At 39.8% G+C, this 13,725-nt stretch overlaps 18 protein-coding genes and 7 non-coding genes across 25 annotated transcripts; 24 read left to right on the forward strand and 1 right to left on the reverse strand. All coding sequences in view use genetic code 11, as the record gives it.

Annotated features, from left to right (window-relative positions):
• Positions 1–208: 208 nt before the first annotated feature.
• On the forward strand, positions 209–799 carry Rps4 (small ribosomal protein 4). Its single transcript has one exon. It carries the CDS (start codon positions 209–211, stop codon positions 797–799), a length of 591 nt encoding a protein of 196 aa, YP_009056864.1.
• An 89-nt stretch (positions 800–888) lies between these two features.
• PsbN (photosystem II PsbN protein) lies at positions 889–1,023 on the reverse strand. The gene has a single exon. It carries the CDS (start codon positions 1,021–1,023, stop codon positions 889–891), a length of 135 nt encoding a protein of 44 aa, YP_009056865.1.
• Positions 1,024–1,103: 80 nt separating this feature from the next.
• Positions 1,104–1,358, forward strand: PsbH (photosystem II protein H). Its single transcript has one exon. The coding sequence runs from the start codon at positions 1,104–1,106 to the stop codon at positions 1,356–1,358; it is 255 nt and encodes an 84-aa protein (YP_009056866.1).
• Positions 1,359–1,517: 159 nt separating this feature from the next.
• Positions 1,518–1,591, forward strand: tRNA_Asp_GTC. Its single transcript has one exon. It is a non-coding gene; the product is annotated as a tRNA-Asp (tRNA).
• A 160-nt stretch (positions 1,592–1,751) lies between these two features.
• On the forward strand, positions 1,752–1,859 carry PsaI (Photosystem I reaction center subunit VIII). The gene has a single exon. The coding sequence runs from the start codon at positions 1,752–1,754 to the stop codon at positions 1,857–1,859; it is 108 nt and encodes a 35-aa protein (YP_009056867.1).
• Positions 1,860–1,984: 125 nt separating this feature from the next.
• On the forward strand, positions 1,985–2,086 carry Ycf12 (Photosystem II reaction center protein ycf12). The gene has a single exon. It carries the CDS (start codon positions 1,985–1,987, stop codon positions 2,084–2,086), a length of 102 nt encoding a protein of 33 aa, YP_009056868.1.
• Positions 2,087–2,101: 15 nt separating this feature from the next.
• PsaM (Photosystem I reaction center subunit XII) lies at positions 2,102–2,197 on the forward strand. The gene has a single exon. It carries the CDS (start codon positions 2,102–2,104, stop codon positions 2,195–2,197), a length of 96 nt encoding a protein of 31 aa, YP_009056869.1.
• BathyCg00313 (n/a) lies at positions 2,197–2,406 on the forward strand. The gene has a single exon. The coding sequence runs from the start codon at positions 2,197–2,199 to the stop codon at positions 2,404–2,406; it is 210 nt and encodes a 69-aa protein (YP_009056870.1).
• On the forward strand, positions 2,397–2,470 carry tRNA_Pro_TGG. Its single transcript has one exon. It is a non-coding gene; the product is annotated as a tRNA-Pro (tRNA).
• A 52-nt stretch (positions 2,471–2,522) lies between these two features.
• tRNA_Trp_CCA lies at positions 2,523–2,595 on the forward strand. The gene has a single exon. It is a non-coding gene; the product is annotated as a tRNA-Trp (tRNA).
• A 53-nt stretch (positions 2,596–2,648) lies between these two features.
• Positions 2,649–2,735, forward strand: tRNA_Pseudo_GCT. The gene has a single exon. It is a non-coding gene (tRNA).
• A 213-nt stretch (positions 2,736–2,948) lies between these two features.
• On the forward strand, positions 2,949–3,293 carry Rpl20 (50S ribosomal protein L20). Its single transcript has one exon. The coding sequence runs from the start codon at positions 2,949–2,951 to the stop codon at positions 3,291–3,293; it is 345 nt and encodes a 114-aa protein (YP_009056871.1).
• A 124-nt stretch (positions 3,294–3,417) lies between these two features.
• tRNA_Ser_TGA lies at positions 3,418–3,502 on the forward strand. The gene has a single exon. It is a non-coding gene; the product is annotated as a tRNA-Ser (tRNA).
• Positions 3,503–3,806: 304 nt separating this feature from the next.
• On the forward strand, positions 3,807–4,022 carry Rps18 (Ribosomal protein S18). Its single transcript has one exon. The coding sequence runs from the start codon at positions 3,807–3,809 to the stop codon at positions 4,020–4,022; it is 216 nt and encodes a 71-aa protein (YP_009056872.1).
• Positions 4,023–4,031: 9 nt separating this feature from the next.
• Rps12 (Ribosomal protein S12) lies at positions 4,032–4,406 on the forward strand. Its single transcript has one exon. It carries the CDS (start codon positions 4,032–4,034, stop codon positions 4,404–4,406), a length of 375 nt encoding a protein of 124 aa, YP_009056873.1.
• Positions 4,407–4,485: 79 nt separating this feature from the next.
• Positions 4,486–4,956, forward strand: Rps7 (small subunit ribosomal protein S7). Its single transcript has one exon. It carries the CDS (start codon positions 4,486–4,488, stop codon positions 4,954–4,956), a length of 471 nt encoding a protein of 156 aa, YP_009056874.1.
• Positions 4,957–5,026: 70 nt separating this feature from the next.
• On the forward strand, positions 5,027–6,262 carry TufA (elongation factor Tu). Its single transcript has one exon. It carries the CDS (start codon positions 5,027–5,029, stop codon positions 6,260–6,262), a length of 1,236 nt encoding a protein of 411 aa, YP_009056875.1.
• A 115-nt stretch (positions 6,263–6,377) lies between these two features.
• On the forward strand, positions 6,378–6,449 carry tRNA_Lys_TTT. Its single transcript has one exon. It is a non-coding gene; the product is annotated as a tRNA-Lys (tRNA).
• Positions 6,450–6,582: 133 nt separating this feature from the next.
• On the forward strand, positions 6,583–6,828 carry PsaC (photosystem I subunit VII). Its single transcript has one exon. It carries the CDS (start codon positions 6,583–6,585, stop codon positions 6,826–6,828), a length of 246 nt encoding a protein of 81 aa, YP_009056876.1.
• A 233-nt stretch (positions 6,829–7,061) lies between these two features.
• Positions 7,062–12,248, forward strand: AtpB (ATPase beta subunit). Its single transcript has 2 exons — positions 7,062–7,583; positions 11,328–12,248. Exons 1-2 carry the CDS (start codon positions 7,062–7,064, stop codon positions 12,246–12,248), a joined length of 1,443 nt encoding a protein of 480 aa, YP_009056877.1.
• Positions 12,249–12,303: 55 nt separating this feature from the next.
• On the forward strand, positions 12,304–12,732 carry AtpE (ATP synthase CF1 epsilon subunit). Its single transcript has one exon. It carries the CDS (start codon positions 12,304–12,306, stop codon positions 12,730–12,732), a length of 429 nt encoding a protein of 142 aa, YP_009056878.1.
• Positions 12,733–12,902: 170 nt separating this feature from the next.
• Positions 12,903–13,040, forward strand: PsbK (Photosystem II reaction center protein K). Its single transcript has one exon. It carries the CDS (start codon positions 12,903–12,905, stop codon positions 13,038–13,040), a length of 138 nt encoding a protein of 45 aa, YP_009056879.1.
• Positions 13,041–13,057: 17 nt separating this feature from the next.
• Positions 13,058–13,174, forward strand: PsbI (Photosystem II reaction center protein I). The gene has a single exon. It carries the CDS (start codon positions 13,058–13,060, stop codon positions 13,172–13,174), a length of 117 nt encoding a protein of 38 aa, YP_009056880.1.
• Positions 13,175–13,276: 102 nt separating this feature from the next.
• On the forward strand, positions 13,277–13,405 carry PsaJ (Photosystem I reaction center subunit IX). Its single transcript has one exon. It carries the CDS (start codon positions 13,277–13,279, stop codon positions 13,403–13,405), a length of 129 nt encoding a protein of 42 aa, YP_009056881.1.
• A 182-nt stretch (positions 13,406–13,587) lies between these two features.
• Positions 13,588–13,660, forward strand: tRNA_Phe_GAA. The gene has a single exon. It is a non-coding gene; the product is annotated as a tRNA-Phe (tRNA).
• The last annotated feature ends 65 nt before the right edge of the window (positions 13,661–13,725 follow it).

Genomic DNA, 13,725 nt, shown 5'->3' on the forward strand with positions numbered 1-13,725 from the left:
ATAAAATTATCGTTTCGTGTGGAACGTGGCATATAAAAACAAATAAAAAAAAAATGACGTGTCAAAATGTAGCGGACACGAAAAGGAAAGAAAATGAAAGTTCTTTTGATTGAATATAACTCTCCTGATACAATACTACCACTGTATAGTCCTATTCGACTACAGCAAAAGAAAAAATTATTAAATTAAAAAACTTAGGAGAAAAAACATGGCTCGTTATCGTGGACCCCGAGTGAAAATTGTACGCCGTCTTGGAGAACTCCCTGGATTAACTTCAAAAGTACCTAACCGTACTTACCCAGCGGGGCAGCATGGACCTTCGGCAGGTATGCAGAAAATGTCACAGTACCGTGTACGTTTACAAGAGAAGCAAAAGTTACGTTTCAACTATGGTGTAAGTGAAAGCCAACTTTTAAAATATGTTCGACGTGCTCGACGTGCGAAAGGATCAAGTGGTGAAATTTTACTCCAACTCCTTGAGATGCGTTTAGATAACACAGTCTTCCGCCTTGGTTTTGCACCAAGTATTCGTGCGGCTCGCCAATATGTCTCACACGGACTTATTACTGTAAATGGGAAAGCCCTTACGATTCCAAGTTACCATTGTGTAACAAACGATACAATTTCAAGTACGGCCGCGCCAATTCTTGAATACAGTAAAACGTTTGGTGGTGAAATTCCATCGCACCTCAAACTTGAAAATGGTAAAGGAACAGTTCAACGACCAATTACACGTTCACAAATTGCTTTAACAATTAATGAATTATTAATTGTAGAGTACTACTCACGTAAAGGATAATCCGAGACTCTCGAGACTTCGTTCTTTTTTATATTTTAAGTATAATGTGTTCTTTGACCGAATATTCGGTCAAAGAAGCAGGGCCTAACTTAATCTTCGTGTTCTTCAAAAGGATCACGAAGTTCTTTTGAAGGTGGTCCAAATCCCATATAGATTGAATACCCAGTTACACTAATAAGAAGGCACCAAAGAAAAACGGCTGTAAAAAATGCTGGTGTTTCCATAGTTGTCAAAGAATCAAAATTTCGATAAATTTTAAAATAGAAAGTAAAAAAAAACAAATAGATGTTAACAATTTATTAATATGGCTACAAAAGTAAGCGTACCAGCAAGCGATGGTAAACTTCCTGGAACAGGAAAAATTACACGATTAGGAACAGTATTACGCCCACTTAACTCAGAGTACGGAAAAGTAGCTCCGGGTTGGGGTACAACAGTAATTATGGGAGTATTCATTGGATTATTTGCAGTTTTCCTCGTAATCCTTTTAGAAATTTACAACCGTTCATTACTTCTTGATAATGTTGGTGTAGATTGGCTCTCAAGTACTGGATACTAAGAAACAAGTACTAAGCGAACATCACTGTCGTTAAAGTAGACTAAATTTTCTTTTGGGAAGTCGAAAGGCTTTCCAGAAGAAAAAGTAAAATGGAGTTGTAACGACAAAAAAGTTGCTTCTTTTGCCGTTTTTCGGCATAGTACAGACAACATAACTTCTGGGATTGTAGTTCAATTGGTTAGAGCACCGCCCTGTCACGGCGGAAGTTGCGGGTTCGAGTCCCGTCAATCCCGTTTTTCCAAGACATTTTGCACAGTCAACCTCTGAGAGACAAAAGTGAGAATAAAAAAATAAAAGAAATAACGTGAAGGTTTTTTAATTCTTTCCTATACTATTAACTGTCGCCTCTATACCTCTGAATTTGGTGAACCACTTCCTAAAGGAGAAAAACTCATGGCTACATTTTTACCATCTATTTTTGTACCTCTTGTGGGTCTCGTTTTCCCTGCTGTAACAATGGCAGCACTTTTCTTATATATTGAAAAAGAGCAAGTAAGTTAAAAACGATACTGCGTTTCTTCTATATCTAGAAGAGCACGCGGTAATTTCGAACTCTTGCAGATAGCAACTATGTTATCTTTATTTTCAACTTTTTATTATTTACCTCAACTCGTGGAGTTTAATCTATGAATCTTGAATTAATTGGTCAACTCGTAAGTGTTGCTCTTATCGTTGGCGCAGGTCCAATCGTAGTAGCGGCTCTTTACGTTCGCGGCGGAAACCTTTAATATTAAATCAAAGTTATGTCTTTATCTGATACACAAGTTTTTGTTGCACTCTTTGTTGCTCTAATTACAGGGCTTCTTTCAGTGCGTCTTGGAACGCAACTCTATAAGTAATGTATCCGTTACATGGAGACTTGTTCTCGTGTAATTGTGCGTATGCTTTATCATACGGCTTGCTTTTGCTTCGTGGAATTCTCTACGAGGCAAAAAAAGTAGAACAACTTCGGTTGAAAAAACTAAACAAAAGACTTACAGAGAAAAAAGCCCGTTGTTTAAACGAGGAAGATTTGGTACTCTATCCATTAAAGCATATCGGAGTGTAGCGCAGTTTGGTAGCGTACGTCGTTTGGGACGATGTGGTCGCAGGTTCGAATCCTGTCACTCCGAGCTTGAAAAGAACCAGAGGACAAACCGTTCCTATATTTCTTTACTTTTCAAAGCGTCCTTAGTTCAGTTGGTAGAACGTAGGTCTCCAAAACCTGATGTCGTAGGTTCAAGTCCTACAGGGCGTGTTTAATCAAATAATTTACTAGAATTCTGTTGTATAGTTTCCTTGTTCAAATATGGAGAGATGACTGAGTGGCCGAAAGTACTTCATTGCTAATGAAGCGTACAAGTAATTGTACCAAGGGTTCGAATCCCTTTCTCTCCGAGTCAAAGTAGAGAAAGCTTTTTTTTATACTTTCTTGCTGTTCCCCTTGACGCTTATGGCGAATTTTAGATATGCTATCCACTATAGATATATGCGTCGCGACGATTTACACGTTCTTTTTCTTAAACATTGAGAACTTGAAGTACGTCACCCGTTTATAAGAAATAAAGATGTCGTATTCATTGGACCTCACTATCGTAACAGGAGATTATTATGACTCGAGTAAAACGAGGCAATGTAGCCCGTAAAAGTCGCAATAAAATTTTAGAATTAAACCGTGGGTATCGTGGTTCACATTCCACATTATTCCGCACGGCTAACCAACGCACATTAAAAGCACTTACATCATCATATGATGGTCGTCGTAAGAAAAAACGTGACTTCCGTCAATTATGGATTAAGCGTATTAATGGAGCAGTTCGTACACTTGGATCTGTAACATACAGTAAATTCATGCATAAAATGAAGAAAAACCAAGTAAACTTAAACCGTAAAATGTTATCCCAACTTGTAATTTTAGATCCCGCTGGATTTGAACCGTTAATGAAATACGAGTAATTCTTAACACGTTACAAAACAACTGAAAAAAAAAAAAGACACAGGTCTTTTCCTTTTTGTCTATATGATACTCGAGTAGAAAGTTGCATATAGACAGAAGTTTTGCTATTGTTCCTATATACACGGAGAGGTGTCAGAGTGGTTGAATGTCTTGGTCTTGAAAACCAACGTAGCGCAAGTTACCGTGGGTTCAAATCCCACTCTCTCCGAGCACAGTAATATGTCACGTTTTTACGTGACATCTAAATCTAAATTAAAAAATTTAAATGATGGTCATTTCAAGACTTAAAGGTAAATCCATACGAAGCAGGACCGAGACCTCCGTTTCCCTAGACACTTCCCTAGATCAGCGATTCTATCTTGCAATTTAGTGTGATCTATGGTTCAATCTAAAATAAAAAAGTCTTACTCTTCCTTATTCTTAAGTCGCAAACGACCTCTTTGAGATTTCAAAAACAGTTTCCGATTTAAGTTTTCTTTTTTTCTTTTACTCATTCTATATTTATTAACCCTATGAACTCTACACGTCAACGTACGTCGTCGCCAATTCAACCGGGGGAGATCATTACGTATAAAAATGTTGATCTTTTACGTCGTTTTATTACTGACCAAGGTAAAATCCTTCCCCGCCGATTAACTGGTGTTACAGCTAAAGAACAGCGTCAACTTGCAAAATCAATTAAACAAGCACGTATTCTTGGCTTTTTACAGTTCCTTTATAAAGAATAATTTTTACTTATGCCAACGATTCAACAACTTATCCGTTCGCAACGCACGACGAGCGAACGCAAAACAAAATCTCCCGCATTACAATCTTGTCCGCAACGTCGTGGAATTTGTACGCGTGTATACACAACAACACCTAAAAAACCAAACTCAGCACTTCGTAAAGTCGCACGTGTTCGTTTAACAACAGGTGTTGAAGTAACAGCATACATCCCTGGTGTTGGACACAACCTTCAAGAACACTCCGTAGTGTTAGTACGTGGTGGTCGAGTAAAAGACCTTCCAGGAGTACGTTATCACATTGTTCGTGGATCTCTTGATACAGCAGGTGTAAAAGGTCGTTTACAAAGCCGCTCAAAGTACGGTGTAAAACGTCCAAAAGGATAAGTAGCCGAAGAGCCACTTTATCTCTCTAAACATTTTGTCAAAAAACGTTTAATTATTTAATTCTTACTTCTTAAATACTATGTCACGCCGAAAAACAGCCAAAAAACGTCCGGTGGCACCGGATGCGGTATACCAAAGCCGTCTAGTAAGCTTATTAGTAAGTCACTTATTAAAAGCTGGTAAAAAAAGTGTTGCTTCAAGCATTTTTTATGAATCAATGAAAGAAATTGCCGATACAACATCACAAGATCCACTTGAAGTGTTACGCCAAGCCGTATTAAACATTACACCAAAAGTGGAAGTAAAATCTCGTCGTATTGGTGGGGCCACATTACAAGTTCCTATGGAAGTGAAATCAGACCGTGGAACAGCATTAGCACTCCGCTGGCTCTTAACTGCATCGCGTGCACGTTCTGGACGTAGCATGGTGAAAAAATTAAGTGCTGAAATTATCGATGCATCCAACAATACTGGGGGTGCAATCCGAAAACGTGAAGACACACACCGTATGGCAGAAGCAAACAAAGCGTTTGCACATTTCCGTTTCTAACTCGTTTCAAAGGGAATACATACATTCCCTTAATACCAAAATCAAAATCACGTTTTTTACAAAAAGCTTTATGGCACGCGAAAAGTTTGTGCGAACAAAACCGCACGTAAACATTGGAACAATTGGACACGTTGACCACGGAAAAACAACTCTTACAGCAGCAATCACTATGGCAATGTCTGCTGTTGGTGGTGAGCAAAAAGGTAAGAACTATGCTGATATTGACTCTTCACCAGAGGAAAAAGCACGTGGTATTACTATTAACACTGCACACGTAGAATACGAGACAGAAACTCGTCACTATGCGCACGTAGACTGTCCAGGCCACGCTGACTACGTAAAAAACATGATTACTGGAGCTGCACAAATGGATGGTGCAATTCTCGTGGTATCGGGTGCTGATGGACCAATGCCACAAACAAAAGAGCACCTTCTTCTTGCAAAACAAGTTGGAGTACCGCACATCGTTGTATTCTTAAACAAAGAAGACCAAGTAGATGATGAGGAATTACTTGAGCTCGTAGAACTCGAAGTACGTGATACACTTTCAAGCTACGATTTCCCTGGAGATGATATTCCACTTATCGCTGGATCTGCACTTCTTGCTTTAGAAGCATTAACAGCAAACCCAACGATTAAACAAGGGGAAGACAAGTGGGTGGATAAAATTATCAAACTCATGAGTTCAGTAGATGAATACATTCCAACACCAGAGCGTGATACAGAGAAGAACTTCCTTATGGCAGTTGAAGATGTATTCTCAATTACTGGACGTGGAACAGTAGCAACTGGACGTGTAGAGCGTGGAATGGTTAAAATTGGAGACGTAATTGAACTTGTTGGACTTGCTGAAGCAAACCGTGAAGCAACTGTAACAGGACTTGAAATGTTCCAAAAATCACTTGAAGAAAGTGTAGCTGGTGATAACGTTGGAGTACTTCTCCGTGGAGTACAGAAAGACGATATTGAGCGTGGAATGGTAATGGCAAAAACTGGGTCAATTACACCACACACAAAATTTGAATCACAAGTATACGTTCTTACAAAAGAAGAAGGAGGGCGTCACACACCATTCTTCCCAGGATACCGTCCACAATTCTATGTACGAACAACAGACGTAACTGGGAAAATCGAGTCATTCATTAGTGATGATGGAGAAGAAGCATCAATGGTTATGCCAGGTGACCGTGTAAAAATGGTTGTAGAGCTTATTCAACCAATTGCTATTGAAAACGGAATGCGTTTTGCAATCCGTGAAGGAGGGCGTACTGTTGGAGCAGGTGTTGTATCAACAATTCTTAAATAAAGAATAACCGCATCCAAGCGACTTCTTAGATTTTAATGGGTGGTTTTCACCACCCATTAAATCCAAATTTGTGCTATTTAAAGAAAAACTTTATGATGAGAATAAAGTAAACGACGGGTCAGTAACTCAGTGGTAGAGTATTCGGCTTTTAACCGATTAGCCGTGGGTTCGAATCCCACCTGACCTAAAATGGCTTCAAAAGAAAATAATTAAAAAAAACGAGAAGACGAGATTTTAAATACTCTGTATACTTACAAGTGATTTGAACACCATAGGTGTTTACTCCCCCTCATTAAGTCAATTTAAAAATTCTCTTTTTTATGTCTCACGCTGTAAAAATTTACGATACATGTATCGGATGTACACAATGTGTACGTGCTTGTCCAACTGACGTACTTGAAATGGTACCTTGGGATGGATGTAAAGCAGGACAAATTGCTTCTGCACCTCGTACAGAAGACTGTGTTGGTTGTAAGCGCTGTGAAGCAGCATGCCCAACAGACTTTTTAAGTGTTCGAGTTTACCTTGGATCTGAAACAACACGTAGTATGGGTCTTGCCTACTAAATTTAGAGTGTTTTAAATACGAAGTTCGGGTACTTCACCCGAACTTCACCCCTTTAAAGAACAACCGTTCTTTCTATATAGGATTATGTCTACAATTAGACCTTATTCTACTTAACTCCCCAACAGTAAGTTAACGTAAAAATAATTTTTGCTTTATTCAAAAAGTTGAACTCCATCTCTTGTGTCCCAAACAAAAAATTGTTTGGTCTTTACTATTTGAATATCTTTTTATTATGACAGCTCTTAAGACAAACCTTGGTCGTATTACACAAATTATTGGTCCAGTTCTTGACGTAACTTTCTCACCAAAGAAACTTCCAAACATCTACAACGCACTTGAAATTACTGCGAAAGATGAATCTGGAAACGACGTAAAAATCGTAGCTGAAGTACAGCAACTCCTTGGAGATAACCTCGTTCGTGCAGTATCAATGAGTGCAACTGATGGTTTACAACGTGGAATGACAGTTGTAGATACTGGAGCAGCACTTTCTGTACCAGTAGGTAAAACAATTCTTGGACGTATTTTTAACGTACTTGGAGACCCTGTAGACGAGCTTGGACCATGTCCAGCAGATACAAAACTTCCAATTCACAAAAACGCTCCAGCATTCGTTGATCTTGACACAAACCTCTCAATTTTCGAAACTGGAATTAAAGTAGTAGACCTTCTTGCTCCATACCGTCGTGGTGGAAAAATTGGTTTATTCGGTGGTGCTGGTGTTGGTAAGACTGTACTCATCATGGAACTCATCGTGCGACCGGTGCTTGCTTAACAACAGCAAGCCAATCCACTAAATAGTGGGTTGATTCTTTACCCTGGGGAGTGCAAAGCTCTCACAGTCGGTATGGACTGAATTGAATAATCGTCGGGTTTGCTTCAACAGAACGGAACTCTCCCGGGCAGCATGGATTATTCATACGAACTCAAGATTTATTTATATAGTGGCACATGCTCTTAGAACATTTACTGAATAGAAACATTAAACGTTAAATTATGAACATGTTAAACAACCTCTTTACGTATCTAATTTCGAACCATGACTTTTAAGGCCCATAAGCTTAAATGAGAAGTATATCAAAAATAGTAATTTTCTATTGGTCATAACTATTGGATATTCATTGAACTAAGTCAGAGGATTAGCTGACTTAGCATACAAACATCTGCCTAAACACAGATCAATGATAGGTATATTTGAGGAATCTAAAAGTTCACAGAACAGGATAAAGGAAAACGGGTGGGTTATTTCGCATAGGACTGTAACCAGCAAAGAAAGCAAACTTACAGCCACCGGTTCGGGTGGTGTGGAATAACTGCAGGACTGATTCAAGAATTAAAAGTTGGTTGCTCGATAAAGGTGACCCTCAATAACACTTAAACCAAAAGAATAAGTGACGTAACCTGACGCTAAGTTGGAGTTAGGTTTATGGACAGAAATGAATCAGGAGATATAGAAACCTTTGAAAATTAGGAGAGAATTATGAGTCCAAATGGAGGAGAAGACAAAATCTTCAAAGCTATTGGGACGTGGGAGAATGTAAATTGGCGTACAGTCGAAGAAAGCATTTTCCTTCTCCAAGAACGCATTTTCAAAGCAAGTAATGGCTACGAGCAAGTATTGCGAAAAGGGGAACCAACTAGTAAAGCGCGAAAGAGATTACTCTCTTTGCAACGCCGACTAATTATGCATCCCTACGCAAAACTGCTTGCAGTCAAACGTGTAAGTCAACAGAATCGAGACCGTAGAACGGCCGGGGTCGACCGTATTGCTAGATTGAGCCCTGCCAAGCGTTTCGCGCTAGCTAGAGATCTCAAGCTAAGCAAAGCTGAAAAACCTATCCGTACCGTGGAAATTCCTAAACCCGGCACAGATAAGAAACGTATTTTAGGGATCCCTGTAATGGAAGATCGAGCATTACAATACCTTGCGAAATTAGCCCTGGAACCAACTTGGGAAGCTAAATTCGTCATGTTCGAACAAAACTCCTTTGGATTCCGACCAGCCCGTGGATGCCACGATGCAACATCTGCAGTATGGCATGCATTACGAAGCAACAAGAAATACGTCCTAGACGCAGATATCAAAGGGTTCTTTGACAATATTGATCATGATAAACTTCTAAACAAGATTGAATGCCCTCCTATTATAAAAAAGGCAATTCAGGGTTGGCTCAAAGCAGGCAAAATCTCTGGTTTTCCACGCACGCTACCCGAAAATCTAGAGAAAACCCACCTGGGAACACCCCAAGGTGGTGTAATCTCCCCATTATTGGCAAACATCGCCCTTTATGGATTAGAAGAAGCAGTAAGAGATTTCTACGTAAGAGATCTCTATGAAAATTTTGGACAAACTGGAAAACTAGTTAAAGCTAGTTCTGTATCCATGGCAGAGAGACGCCAACAAATTAGCATTATTAGATATGCTGACGATTTTGTCATTATCCATCCGTCACTCCAAGTCATCCAACTTACAAAACATTTTGTAAACAGCTGGTTGGTAAATAACGTTGGAGTAGAACTATCAGAGGAGAAGACATCAATTGTTGATTCTGCAAATGGATTCACCTTTCTCGGTTTCCAATTTATTTCGTTACGAAGTAAATCTTCCAAATCTGGATGGAAAATCCGTGCAAGTGTATCTCGTAAAGCCAAAACCCGCCTGCTTGACAAAGTCAAATCAGTATTAGCCCATAAAAGTTGGTCTCAAGAGCAAATTATTAGACGCCTTAACCCCATCGTGGTTGGATGGTGCAACTATTACTGTGTTCATGAGTGCGCTAAAGACTTCAAACAAGTTGAGCTAAGAATCTTCGAGAAATTAAACCACTGGGTCATCAGACGCAAAAGTAAAGGTTTAGCCGGAAGTAAACTCCTAGCTAGCTACTTCAAAGAAACCACGGTCAATTTCCGTGGGACCGAACACTCCGGAAAATGGATTTTCGGATGTGAAGTAGAAGGTCGAGACAAGCAAAAGAACTTTATTTTTCTCGCCTACCCATCTTGGATTAAAAGCAAGCGTCATATCAAAGTCCGAAACTCAGCGTCCCCCTACGATCGCAACGAACGAGGGTATTGGGTGTTGCGTAGCCCACAATTCTCCTTCCTAAGCCCCAGCGTTAAGAAATTAGCGCAACGACAGGATGGGAAGTGTGCCCTTTGCAATAACAAGTTCACATTCTATTCTGTCACTGAATTTGAAGTAGACCATATTGTGCCTATCTCATTAGGAGGGAAAGACCAATATGACAACCTACAACTAGTTCACCGTTCATGTCACACAGAGAAAAGCGCGCAGGAAGCAAGAAACCGTAAAACGGATAGCTCCAACCCAACATCTTAATGTGACCATGAATCCTCACTTTCTGCCTGATATAAGAAAAACGTTTCGTTCCATAGTTTGTGATTTGGAAATCTTCCTACAAGCAGGAAGATGCAGTTATCGCTATAAGGTACAGTGTCCATTGGGCACTGTACAACGCTCACTGTTGTATCGATCAACTATGCACCATCAACGCATAAAAATTCGACCCTATTTTATTAAAAATGAGGTACAACATGAACAAACCTAATAAAGATAACGCTGCACGACGTATTCGTGATTCAAAAGTACAGAATAACTTAGACCAATTCACGGAGGAAACACCAACTCAACGAGAAGAGGATTTTGCAAATAACCTAATGCGTGAATCTATGGAATCATTAGATAACCACCTTGAACAGAAAAAGCGTCTCAACGCCGTTAAGAAAAATACCCACCCGATGGGAATTGTGTTTAACGCTGTAAAAGATGGAGCCGGAAAGGCCTTTGGACGCACCCTTCCAGGGAAATTTGCAAAACAAGTACATGAAATGTTAAAAGAGCGCCAAGCTCTCCAACACCAAATTGAGGCTGAAAATGAACGTAACGCCATTGTAACAACAATTGTTGCAACTGGAGCATGCTCTTTAGCCAACCATTTTGAAAAGTTACATATCATTACAGCACCTATCGTTTGGGTCGTTAATATTCTTGCCAAACTTCTTGGGCATAAAACACCTGTAATCATTACAAAGGTAATTACGTACAAGAAAACAGAATATCTAGCTCTCGGTGTTCAGATGCAATACCAAGTATTCTTCATGATCGGTATCCTTGGACTCAGCTGGTATCTTTCTTTCCGAATCATCTGCTGGTTCAAAAATGTCGTGTCACCCGATGAACGACTCAAAATGTAAAGCACTCGCCACACATTTTGAAGGTATCTAAGCAGTTGTGTATAAATCTTTGTCTTTCTCGAAAGACCTCATTCAATTGAAGGACATGGAAGGGAGATTATTTGTACCAACAGCAACTCTCTAACTTATAGCGAGCCTATGAATCTGAACTTTATATCAGAACCCAATTTAACACGTTCTTATTACATCCTCCAGAGAGAGGATCTATATCTCGGGAGCCGGATGCGGTGAAAGTCGCACGTCCGGATCTGAAGACGGGTCGACCGGGTGACCGGCGATCTAGTTTAACAACAACATTGCAAAAGCACACGGTGGTGTGTCAGTATTTGCTGGTGTAGGTGAGCGTACTCGTGAAGGAAACGACCTTTACCAAGAGATGTGTGAATCTAACGTAATTAACAAAGGAAACCTTGGTGATTCTAAGGTAGCTTTAGTGTACGGACAGATGAACGAACCTCCAGGTGCACGTATGCGTGTTGGACTTACAGCTCTTACAATGGCTGAGTACTTCCGTGACGTAAACAACCAAGACGTACTTCTCTTCGTAGATAACATTTTCCGTTTTGTACAAGCAGGTTCTGAAGTATCAGCACTTTTAGGACGTATGCCATCAGCAGTAGGTTACCAACCAACTCTTAGTACAGAGATGGGTGGTCTCCAAGAGCGTATTACTTCAACAAAAACTGGTTCAATTACATCAATTCAAGCTGTATATGTACCTGCGGATGACCTTACTGACCCAGCGCCAGCAACAACATTCGCACACTTAGACGCAACAACAGTACTCTCACGTAACTTAGCGGCAAAAGGAATTTACCCAGCGGTAGACCCTCTTGATTCATCATCAACAATGCTTCAGCCATGGATTCTTGGTAACGAGCACTATGATGCAGCGCAAGGTGTTAAGAAGATGTTACAGCGTTACAAAGAGCTTCAAGATATTATTGCAATTTTAGGTCTTGATGAGCTTTCAGAAGAGGACCGTTTATTAGTAGCGCGTGCGCGTAAAGTTGAACGTTTCCTTTCACAGCCATTCTTCGTAGCAGAAGTATTCACTGGATCACCAGGAAAATATGTAACACTTGCCGAAGCAATTTCTGGATTCAACATGATTTTAAACGGTGAGTTAGATGACCTCCCAGAGCAGGCATTCTACCTTGTTGGAAACGTTGATGAAGTAGTTGAAAAAGCTGCGAAGTTATAATGTAAAAATTGGGAAGAAAATTCTTCCCACTTAATTAACCTAAAAGAGGTAAACTATGGAAGTTTGTATTGTAAAACCAGACCGAATCTTTTTTCAGGAAGAAGCACAAGAATTACTTCTTCCAACAAACACTGGATACATTGGTATTCTTGAAGAGCACGCCCCGTTAGTTACTGGATTAGATAACGGAGTTCTCGCAATTCGCCAAGGCACAGAATGGAAATTCCTTGCACTTCTTGGTGGATTCGGTGTAATTAAAGAAAACCGTATTAATATCCTTTGCCGAGATATCGAAGAAGCTTCAGGAATTAAACTTGATGAAGCAGAAAAACTTGTAAGCGAAGCAAAAGCAGGTATGGAAAAAGCTGAATCACGTAAAATTTATATTGAGAACCAATTAAAGTTTGACCGTGAAACAGCGCGTATTGCTGCATTTAAAATGTGGGAAAACTCTGCCGGTGGACCGCCAGTATTTATGAGCTAATAACGCAGTAGCTTTCCGCTACAACGTGGAGGAGGGGCCACGCCCCTCTTCCAAACACTATAAAAAAACTATTTTAAATCTATTCGTGTGGATTTTTGATTTGTTTGAAACAATAAGATATACTAAAAGTGCTAGTTCATTCCTTAATTAATTTGATTGGAGAATTCCTCATGACTCAAATTTTTGTTCTTGGACGATTACCAGAAGCGTACGCTCCATTTGACCCGCTTGTAGACGTACTTCCAATTATTCCAGTTCTTTTCTTACTTCTTGCTTTTGTTTGGCAAGCTTCTGTAAGTTTCCGTTAATTTAAAAGAGGGATATTATGCTTACATTAAAAATTCTTGTATATACTGTTGTTAGTTTCTTTGTGTCACTTTTTATCTTTGGGTTCCTTTCAAATGACCCAGGACGTAACCCGAACTCAAAAGACTTCGAATAACAAATATTCAATCCGACGTTCCCTACGGGAACACACTAGTCCTATAACTTCTCTTTAAAATTTTATAGGTCACAATTACTACTAGTATTTGGAGAAAGTAACATGAAAGATTTTACAATTTATCTTTCAACAGCACCTGTACTTGCGGCCGTTTGGTTTAGCTTCCTTGCAGGACTTTTGATTGAATTAAACCGTTTTTTCCCAGATGCACTTAGTTTCCCATTCATGTAATGCGAAGCTAGATTTACAGACCATGTCGTAAATCTCTTATCTGGTAACTTTTGGCCCACATTCTGTGTGTGGGTCGGAAGTTCTCCGTACTGCAAACCCAAAGTCTCAATGTTTTTCAAGTTTCCAAGTGGTCACCTTGACAAACAACCTACTTATTCGGTACGGTATGAAATAGATCCTTAGCCGGGATAGCTCAGTCGGTAGAGCAGAGGACTGAAAATCCTTGTGTCACCAGTTCAAATCTGGTTCCTGGCAAAAAAAATGACTTGTCACATTGGTCGAAGCCGTGTACCACTCCGACATGGTCCAGGACTTAAGTA

The sequence above is a fragment of the chloroplast genome of Bathycoccus prasinos (assembly GCF_002220235.1).
Source record: "Bathycoccus prasinos chloroplast, complete genome".
Taxonomy (NCBI): domain Eukaryota; kingdom Viridiplantae; phylum Chlorophyta; class Mamiellophyceae; order Mamiellales; family Bathycoccaceae; genus Bathycoccus; species Bathycoccus prasinos.